This window comes from Canis aureus, chromosome 16, assembly GCF_053574225.1.
Source record: "Canis aureus isolate CA01 chromosome 16, VMU_Caureus_v.1.0, whole genome shotgun sequence".
In the NCBI taxonomy this organism is placed as follows: domain Eukaryota; kingdom Metazoa; phylum Chordata; class Mammalia; order Carnivora; family Canidae; genus Canis; species Canis aureus.
Window position 1 is genome coordinate 17,780,815 of NC_135626.1, and position 10,920 is coordinate 17,791,734.

General features: G+C 45.3%; 1 protein-coding gene across 1 annotated transcript; it reads right to left on the bottom strand.

Moving 5' to 3' along the window:
• Positions 1-1,357: 1,357 nt before the first annotated feature.
• CRYBA1 (crystallin beta A1) lies at positions 1,358-7,393 on the bottom strand. Its single transcript, XM_077850495.1, has 6 exons — positions 7,363-7,393; positions 5,957-6,021; positions 4,724-4,842; positions 3,090-3,231; positions 2,238-2,380; positions 1,358-1,599 (listed from the first exon to the last, which is right to left on the bottom strand). The coding sequence occupies exons 1-6, from the start codon at positions 7,391-7,393 to the stop codon at positions 1,452-1,454; spliced, it is 648 nt and encodes a 215-aa protein (XP_077706621.1). The 3' UTR covers positions 1,358-1,451.
• Between the last annotated feature and the right edge of the window lie 3,527 nt (positions 7,394-10,920).

Genomic DNA, 10,920 nt, shown 5'->3' on the forward strand with positions numbered 1-10,920 from the left:
TGGCATATTTATTTTAAAATGACCTGTGAGAACAGCTATCCTATTCCTTAATGCCCATTGATCCTTAATGTTCTTCAATTGGAATAGGAAGCCAAAATTAAACTAAGCAGTTAAGCAACTAGATCTAAGTTGCCAAGATTCTGAATTTGTGACTTTATGTTGAAATACATGGCAATGCATATTTGAGAAACTTCCTAAGTTTGTATAGCATTGATTTGTCACAAGTTGAAAAAAATCAGTGCTAACATCAACATGTTAGAGTAGGGAATGTGGGGAAGAGATGTAAAAACATTTACCATAAGTGTGTTTGTTTGTCACTATATAGACTGATACATTTCATATGCTTTTATGTTCTTTGAGTTAAGGAAGAATTGTCAGTTGGCCTGCTGAGTGACTTGCAAGGATACAAAGGGAATTGGGGGTTTTATTGAAGCTTGTCTTTAAAAATTCTCAGCCCCATAGGTGTGATTTATAAAGTATGGTGGGGGACACCTGGGTGGCTCAGTGGTTAAGCGTCTGCCTTCAGCTCAGGGCATGATCCTGAAGTTCCAGGATCGAGTCCCACATTGGGCTCCCTGCGTGGAGCCTACTTCTCCCTCTGCCTATGTCTCTGCCTCTCTCTGTGTCTCTCATGAATAAATAAATAAAAATCTTAAAAAAAAAAAAAAAAAAGTATGGTGGGATGCCTGGGTGCCTCAGGTCTTGATCTCACAGTCCTGAGTTCTAGCTCCATTTTGGACTCCATGCTGGGTTTGGAGCCTACTTAAAAGGGCACCTGAGTGGTACAGTTAAGCATCCAACTGTTTTTGAAGATTGTGATCTCAGGGTCTTGATCTCAGAGTTGTGAGATAGAGCCGTGTGCCGGACAGTCCACTGATCATGGAATCTACCTAAGTTTCTCTCTCCTGCCCTCCCCCACCCCCCTGCACTTACACTCTTTCAAATCTTAAAAAAATGGGCATGTGGGTGGTTCAGTCGGTTAGGCATTGCCTTCAGCTCAGGTCATGATCTCCGGGTAGTGAGATTGAGTCCTGCGTTGGGCCCCCTGCTCAGCAGGAAGCCTGCTTTTCCTTCTCTATCTGCCCCTCCCCCCCTTCATGCTTTGCTCTCTTTCAAATAAATGAAATCTTTAAAAATCAGTAAAACTGGGGTGCCTGGGTGGCTTAGTGGTTGAGCATCTGCCTTTGGCTCAGGTCATGATCCCGGGGTCCTGGGACTGAGTCCTGCATCAAATTCCCTGCATGGAGCCTACTTCTCCCTCTGCTTTTGTCTCTGCGTCTCTCTCTCTGTTTCTCATGAATAAAAAGTAAAACTAAAAGCGTGGTAGTTCATTCAGTCTACACAGTTGTGTGTGTGGTTTTTTTTTTTAATGACATTTATTGTGGATTTCAGCAGCTAACATAAAACTAGATTGCTTAGCAAGGTTCCTCTTACTTGGAGCTTTCAATCCACTACTGTTGAATACGGCGAATTGATTGAATCTGGGAAGTCTGGGCATGAGAACCCCACTCTCTCCAGTGTTTATAGTCTCCTCCATGATGGTCACATTCCAAGATATATTGATACCCGCGATATCCAGGATACTGGTAGCAGACCCAGCTAGAAAATCCAAAGCACATTAGATTATTAAAGCTAGTTAGGAAAGGGGTCAGTACCCTACAACCTGAGTCTCTTTCATCAACACAATTGGTATGGAATGCTTTTACGTTTAGAAAACAACAGCCATTCTAAATGTGCCAAGCACCATTTGTGAACATAATATGGCTATAGCTAGTTGAAAATTAACTTTTGATCATGAAAAAAAATGTAAAAGGGCGCCTGGGTGGCCCAGTAAGTTAAGCATCTGACTCTTGATTTTGGCTCAAGTCATGATCTCAGGGTTGTGAGATGGAGCTCCGCACTCAGTGGGAAATCTTCTCTCCCTCTCCCTTTGCAGCTGCCCCTATTTATGCATTCTCTTGCTCTCAATAAATCTTAAAAAAATAAAAAATTTTAAAAAAGAGTAGTCAACAAATAATTCCATAGAGAAATATTTAAGAGGGGGAAACACTGACCTTAAGTAGAAGTTGGTACCAACAACTTAAAATTTGAAAATTACTAATAACTAGAATGTGTCAGCCATACCAATATACTAATGTATGAAATCTCATAAACTATAACCATTGATGTATTAATACAAGGTTTACATTTGCAAGAGTTACTTTGAAATGTGCCCCATCCCTGTCTTTTGTACTTACGCCCCACATTGTATCTTCATGGAACCAACTTCATTGTTGAACCAACCCATGGCTTGCAAGGAGGGATAGTCATCACAGATCTCCCATTGGCGTCCAATGAAGTTTTCCTTCTCAAAGATGGTAATCTTTGACTCCTTATGATTCTGTAATGCAAAAAAATTTTAAATCATTTAGTACCCGTGTTGATGGCTGTCATCTTAATTCTTTAATTTCTACATTTTTCAAATTAAAAAAGCTTTTGGTTTACATTTTAAGAATGTTTCAATATGGAGATATGGAGATAAAAATACTCAATCCTGTCCAATCAAATTTAATACCGTAACATTTAAAATGTACAAATAATTGATATAATACTTTGGGGCAACAAAAATCATAGAAAATATAATAAGAGCAGGAAGAAACACACAGCCAACCAAGGGAGTTAATATTCACTTATGTGAGAAAAGATCACAGAAATTAATAGAAAAAGTAAGGCTGTGTGTGTATGTGTGTGTACAGTGCTGGAAATAACCTAAAGTCTGGTAGGGGATATGAATACTACGCAAACATTAAGGCAGAGACTAACCTGTATGTAGTACAAAAACGCAAACCTAGCTCTCACTAGTTCTACTGCACTGAAGATCTGCCCTCGTAAGTATACACTTCTGCCAATCTTTTAGCTTAATGAAAATACCTTCTAGTAGGGAAAAAATCAAAGGGCAAATTTGGAAACAGAGGGACCAATGTTCTCTCTTTTATCCTTCCTGCTGCATTTCAACGTAACTGATGAGAAGTAGCACTAAATGTCCATCCACACGCACCCTCTCTTGCACCATCCCCCCACGTGCACAGAAGTGAAAAATTCAGACTCACGGCTGAACAGATGGGGCGGAAGGACATGAGGCGCTCAATGTGGTAGGCGTTACTCCCACTCCAGGCGTCCCAGCGAGGGTACTCTCCTCTCTCCAAGATGAACTGTTGCCCACAGAAGCTGGTATGCTCATAACCAATCCAGCTGCCAGAGACAAGCAGTGGGGTTTGTTGGTGGTGTTCAGAGCCTACATGGCCTCAGGGAGAGGCACCTTTTTTTTTTTAAGATTTTATTTATTCATGAGAGACAGAGAAAGGCAGAGACATAGGCAGGGGAGAAGCCGGCTTATCAAGCCAATTCCAAGAGAGCCATGCAAAGTGATACATTTGTCACAAGAGGCGGGGAACGAGCTGGCAGCTACCTGAAGCAGGTTTGTGAATGTAATGTTTGGGGATTATCCACTGAAAGGGTCTGCTTCACTGACCTGAGTAATGCGTATGAACAAAGTCAGTCTGAAATTAGATTTCCTTTCTCTCCAAGTCACCTTATTCTCTACTTGGAGCTCTAGGTTCAGGATCTAGTGACTGACTATTGCTTTGGCTCCAGCCAAACCTACTGGCTTCTCCCTAAGGAAGCAAAGGGATGGACAGGCAGCTGATGGATTACTAGTCTTTTGTTTCCTGATAACTTTGTGGGTTCTAGCTCCTGCTGTCACACACCTGTTCCTTATTTATTTATTTATTTTAAAGATTTTATTTATTCATGAGAGACTCAGAGAGAGAGGCAGAGACACAGGCAGAGGGAGAAGCAGGCTCCATGCAGGGAGCCCGATGCAGGACTAGATTCTGGGACTCCAGGATCACACCCTGAGCCGAAGGCAGACACTTAATAGCTGAACTACCCAGGCATCCCTGTTCCTTATTTATTAAAACACCTCAGGTCCACTTTTCACAACCAAGTCTCTGCTACCAGTGACATCTTAAAGTATTTTACTCCCTTTAAAGGGTTAACTCAGTTTAGTGGCCCACAACTTGTGGAAGCCGGAAGCCTCTCTGTGTGCTATGCCAGCTTCACTTAGGCTAAGGGAGAGACCTTTCCTTGGTGGTAAAGGCTTCAACTATCCTGCCAAAGAGTCAGGAAACAAACCACGAGTCTAATTCGTCCAAGAAATTAATCATCAACAAGAAACTCCTGAATGACTAACTGGGACCTGATACAGCTCTCACGTCCTAGAGTTGAGTTCCTTTTTACACAGAGAAACTAGCTGGTAGTGCCTTTGCAGGAGGGAGTTAGCTGGAAAGAGGTTGCTGCTTGCGGGTTTCCTCTATTTTTCTGTCGGCAAGACAAACTAAAGGGTCCTGTGCCTCTTCTGAGAGAATCCTATGTAGCAGCCTATGAGCTCTAGGGGCACAGATCTGATTCCTGTCACTGCCCCACCCCATGGTCTACATTTCCTTAATGCTCCCCTCCTCAAATCTATTACCAATCCACTAGAATCTTCAGTTCCTTCTAGCTTTGAGTTACTAAATTACACATATAGTGATTTCCTTTGAGACTACCTCCATATGGACGCCTTTCTCCCAGAAATGATTAGAATCTGGGGGAACATCTTTTTTCCCTATCCCCACCTTTATGGCCCCATGTCTCCAGAGACCACAAATATGGGTCCCAAGGTTCTGCTGAGGTCCATACTCACGCGCCACATTCCACCTTGAGAGACCGGACATTATCAAAACTGCGCTCAGAGACATTTGGGCAGGAGCTGGTGAACTCCATCCTCTTGCCCTGGAAATTCTCCTGATCATAGATGGTTATCTGAATGGAATTGAATGGGAAAACAGAGTTTGAATGTGGTACTTCAGGAAGAGCAGAGGCCCAGGTCAAGAGCTTAACTTTGGTCTGTAGCCCAGGATGTCTGGTAAGGTCTCTTCCAGTATAGACAGGATAGGAAGGAGTTTGGATTATACCACTGGTTGGTGGTGTTTACATGTCCAGGCAAGGGATGAAGTGTAAGGATTGGTTTATGATAGGAATTGTTTGCCAAGGACAATGCCTGGTCTAGTGGACAGGCCAAGGACTCATAAACTCTTATTCCACCTTACTTTCTGCATAAATGTGGCCCAGAAGTAAGGACTCTGAGACTCCCAGAACTTCCTGTGGGTTATTTATTATCTTCTCCAGTCATATTCAATACAGAAATGCAAGGTGTAAATGGAGATTTGTGATAAACCCATTTCATACCTTGAACTAGAATTTGGCTCTTAAACCTGGCTAGAGGACAAACTCCCAAAGCTGTGAGCTGTCCTTAGAGTTAACCCAGTGAAAAGGGTAGGGGTGTTGAGGAAAATAGTGAAAAGCTAAGGATCAGCCACTTCAGGCAATGGTTACAATCAACCTCAGGCTGAGAGTGAGAAGACCTTGTTTGGGATCTGGTAGCAAATCTCTTTTTATTTCTGGGACTCCAGTTTCTCCATGGCAGCATCATCCACTCCGGACTGCTCTATTTTTTTTTAATTCTTTTTAAAAATTATTTTATTTTTAAGTGATCTCTACACTCAACATGGGGCTCCAACCCACAACCCCAAGATCACGAGCTGCATGCTCCACCTAGTGAGCCAGCCAGGTGCCCCTGGGCTGCTCTGTTTTAAGATTATTTTAGTAGTGTGGAGGAGAGGTGACCTAGAAAACTAGGTGTCATCTTCCACCATCATGGGCTTCCAGGGTCATCCTTCTGTCCAAATGGGGCATCCTGAAAGATCCTTCCTGAGACAGCATATGGATGTTGGGTAGACCCTCGCCCTAAAACTGGTATATTACTTGCCAGTCATTCTCCCATGCAAAGCACAGCCCTGGGGGCTGCCCTATGGCAATATCTCATGCTCTGCCCTGTGGGACGGCTCAGTATTCCACGTGATGGAGGTGAGCTTACCTTCCATGGCCCCGCGGACCCCGGCATGGGGTTAGTTTGAGCCATCTTGGTGGTTGGAAGGGTTTCTGGAAGACAAAACACATATCAGTGACATGGCCTCTGGGCTGGAGGTTGAGGTGACAGCACAGAAGAAAGGAAAAGATGGTTTAAGTCCGGTAGATAGACTTTTACTGGGGTCCCTGCTTTGCCTCTCACTTGCGGAGCCTCCATTTTTTTTCCCATTGGTTGAGCTTCCACAAGCAGTGATGGAGGGGATTAGAAGCAATAATTCAGGGAAGGTGCCAACAGGCCATGGGACCTCTTGGCTTGTGTGACTGTCACCCTCTTGCCTGCTTCCAGGTACCCCCTACGGGTTGCAGCACTGCCTCAGCCTCGCCTACCAGTGTAAACTCCTTGGCTACCATCCAGTCCATACACAGCGTGTGGTCCTCTTCCACCTGGCTCCTTACAGCCCCAAGCCACCCGGCACTGCAGGACCCTGCCACCATTCCTTCCCAGGTCTGTCTTCTAGACTCGCCCAGCCTTGGTCTTGCCTCCTCAGAGAGACTTTGTTGCTTTTCCAGCCTGCGCTGACTCACTTTCTTTCCTGACTTCTAGCACTCATCAGAGTCCCAATCTGTCTCTCCATGGAAGGTGTCCCAAGTGAACATCTCTGTGGCAAGGCCTGGGTCTCCTGGCTGACGATTATGGCACTGGGCTGAGCCGTCTGGGAAGCAGGGGGTTGAGGGGAGGATGAGTGGCATTGAAGAAGTCTTACTGAAAGCAAGTGAGCGAGAAATGGGGATGATGATAGCCAATGACATCCTCACTGGACGCCAAGCCCTGCTCTAGACGCTTGATATGCATTAATATATGTCATCTTCACACCCCAAGCCTGTGAGGTTAGTATTGTCATTATCCCCATTTTACAAGGATATTGAGGCTCCTGGAGTTTAGGTAGACAGAAAAAGTGGTAGCAAGAGGAAAAGAAGGAAGGATCAGAGGGAGGGAAGGAGAGGAGAAGAAAGGCAGCTTCCGTGGCTCAACCACAGTAGCCCTTCTTTCTGGCTGGTATCAGCCCCAAGAGCCGATGCACATGATCTCTGACACAGCTTTCCATTCTGCCCCTCTGATGAAGCCTTTCCCAGCTCCTGCCCCCCATCCCTCCTCCTGATGCCCTAGGAGCCAGCTTACTTCTTGGAGCCCCACACACCCTCTCAGCCATGATCGCTGGGCCAGTGTTTGCGGCCATATAAATGACTCCTCTTGGGGCAGTGAGCGAAGACTGCTCCCCCCCAGAGTTGTCTCTCTCCTCCAGTCAGGCCAGGATGCTTGGACCTCAGGGCAGGAGCCCTGGGCCCCCTCCTGGGAGTGTCTCCATTGGGGAAGGATCGGAAGGGCCAGGGCACCCGCTGGGCCTTACTCACCCAGCTCCTGCTGCACAGTCTGGGTCTCCATCTGGTGCCACCTTCCTCTGCGGCCCTGCTCTTTATAGCCCTCTGGCCGATGGCCTCTGGCCCTGTCAGCACTCTGCTTTCCCTCTGCTTTTGTTCCCCCTGATCCCCAGAGCTTTGGTGGCTCAGCCAGCTGGGCAGGCCTCCCCCCACGGCTTTTGTTTAAACCAGGGAAACAGAAATCCAAAGAGGCCCTGCTGCTGCAGGCAAGGCTGGGTAGCGGCTGCAGACCTCGGCTGCGCTGGTCTTGATCTCAGAACAGCTGCAAGGTGAGGCCCGCCGGTTCGCCCGTTCTCGGTGTGAGCACTAGTCCCCTACGCTTATCCGAGTTCCTGGAGCTGTCCTGGGACCTTCCTTGGGCCCCACATCAAAGCCAACACATCAAAACAGACCTCACTTCCCAGCCAGGATATATGGTTTTGTTGTTAAAAAATGTGAAAGGAAAAAAAATGTGAAAGGACTATAAAAATTCTGAATTTTATTAGGAGAAAGAAAAGAAAGAAAGAAAGAAAGAAAGAAAGAAAGAAAGAAAGAAAGAAAGAAAGAAAGAAAGAAAGAAAGAAAGAAAGAAAGAAAGAAAAAGGAAGGAAGGAAGGAAGGAAGGAAGGAAGGAAGGAAGGAAGGAAGGAAGGAAGAAAAAAGTTTTACTGTGTTCTCAGGAATCTTATATTTATATAGACATGTAAGGGCTGAATTCAGTTATGGCTGACTAGTGGACATGAATCTCTCTGCCGCTATTTTATTAAATATTTGTCTTAATTTTGCAGTTTTATTTTAAATTTGGGGGGGCCAGTAAATCTTTTGGGGTTGTTACTATATTGTTTCAGGACCTTGGAGATCTCACAGGCCTAAGGCACTATGCCTATAATACCCTAAAGGGTATGACCAGTTCTCCCTGGAAGTTCAGGGCATTTGGTGAGTAGTGTAGGAGAATCATGGGCTCCCCCAAGAGCCCCAAGGAAAGGATATGTTACTGCAATATCACAGCTGCTGTGAGAAGCAGGAGGTCGCAGTGGGTGAGGAGGGCTTTGAGGAAGGGGTTCAAATCCCAGCTCTACTGGCTAGGTGATTCTGGGCAAGTCACTCAGCCTCTCTCAACCCCACAAAAGAAGAGCATATCTCCCTGACACATCATAGGTTTATTATCGCTTATAACCCTGCTCTCTTTCTGGTGATAGATACCGTATAAAATTCCATAGCAGCTTGGAGAGAGGAAGAAACTATTCCCAGTAAAGTTCTCCCAATCCCTCTGCCAATCACTCCAGCCTGTGACTCAAGATTTGTTGGCGCCTCCTTTTTTGTAGAACCAAAACCCAGGAGATGAGTTCTGATACATTCACAAATATTTGCCGACTTGGGGAGAACATTCCAAACATAGAGATCTGACAATGAGCACAGTGTGCCACCCTTGATGTTTCTGCTGCTTGATTAGTTGGTGATGTCTGGATCAGTGGCTGGCAAGGGACAGAATTGCCTTGGGGGGCGGGTCATGGCAGGCTCTAGCCAGCTGGTGGCCATTCAAGGGCTTAAGGGACCAGCTGTCTGTGGCTGGTAGTTCTTCCTCACCTTTTCTTTGCTCCCTGCACAATTAGGGTCCTAGGGAAATACCTATGCGGTCATTTGTTCATTCATTCTTCCCCGGGCCTCTGGACTGGCTTAGGGACCCTGCATTGTGCTCTCATGGCTCCTTGCACATCTCCAACTATTGCATTGGTGATGCTGTAGAAAATACTTTAGAAACTAGAAATATTGGACTCCAAGGAGGGCAACCGAGGCATTCGGGTCCCAGGGGGAGAACAAAACTTTTCACAGTATATTTTCCAGTACTTTTGAGCAATGTGAACACAGTTTCTATCAAATAATTCAAAATATTTTTTAAAACAAAAAAAGCCAAGTGCTTAATTACCTGCCTCTTCTACTGCACTTTATTCTCTGTGAGGACAGGAGCTTCCTCTGTCTTGTTCGTCATTATATCTTCACTTCTGGGCATAGCTCCTAGCTCAGTAAATATGTTTTGAGTGAATGGATGAATACATGAATGACGTCCTCCAGTGAGGTTTTGTATCTCTGGGGGCACAGGGGTAACTGCGAGAGAGCCTTTACCCTCGTGAAAACTGACCTGCTGGTGTTGTGTTGGTGCTTTATGTACTCTCAGCGTCTTCATTTTGGAGCTTTACACCCTATTTAAGTGTTAGTACAACAAAGGCTGATTGAGATGATTTTTTTTTATTTTTATATATTTTTAAAGATTTCATTTATTTATTAATGAGAGACACACAGAGAGAGGCAGATACATAGGCAGAAGGAGAAGCAGGCTCCTCGAGGGGAGCCCGATGCAGGACTTGATCCCAGGACCGCAGGATCACGACCTGAGATGAAGGCAGATGCTCAACCACTGAGCCACCCAAGCATCCCAACTTTGTGAGCTGATTTTTAATTTTTACAGAAAAGTGGGGCTCTTATGTTTGATAGAAAAGCCCAAACACACATGCACAAAACAATTGTGTGCGGGATGGGGTGGGGTGGGATTCAGAATTATTTTGCGAACAATTTACAAATATCCATCCAATATCCTTGGAGTCATGAGCAGCCCTAGCCTGTCCTCCTCCTGCTTTCCTTCAATTACCTGAAGCCTGAGAAGCTGGAGTAGGACTTCCAGATCTCCAACTAACCATAACACTTTCCAGGCATCACCTCAATATGCTTTGTAACCAAGTTGTAGAGGATTCTTCCTCTGGCATTGTCTGGAACTGTTGCTTCCCCAGCCCTACCAAGGTTATAGCCTGGGGGCTTCAGCCACCACCACCATCTCTTTCCACAAAAGTCGGGCACAGCCACTCCAGGAATGGAAATGAGGGGAGTAACCAGCTTGCAATTACTTCTCCCAAGCTGGGTTTGGGTCTCTCCTGTCATCCTTGATAACAACATCTACAGTGTACTGAGAATTTACTGTGAATTAAATGGGACCTCCTTTATCCTCACAACAACCCCATTAAGTAGATCACTATAGTACGCATTTTACCTATGAGTTTACTGAGGTTCTGATGGACCTCGTCCTGGCCCAGGGAATCCAGCAGCGACTGGAATGCATGTCTATCTCACTCCAAACACCATTGTTTCCTCTGGGCAGCCCTGCATCTCTGGCACAGGGTGAGATGATACTACGCACCGGACACACTGCCGTCAGACGGGGCAATGAAGGTTTTAGGGTACTCAGAGCTTAATAAATGGCAACTATGTTATTGATTGTCCCAAATCAGATCTGTCTCATGCCAGATTCTCTTGGAGATAAGAGGGAGTAAGCTGTAAAGATCTTAGAAAAATGTATCAGATAAATGCTTTCTTTGAATTTGGAAAAAAACGCATTCATTCGGTTTTCTTTATTCCAATATTTTTCTTTATTTGATTTTAGCAGTACATTCTGTCCAATTCTCTGGGGGCACTGATCTACTGGGGACATGGATTGTGAACTATGTTCTCAGCCCACACACTCATCGCATGAGCCGGTGGGCCAACTGTCTGTCCAGCGGG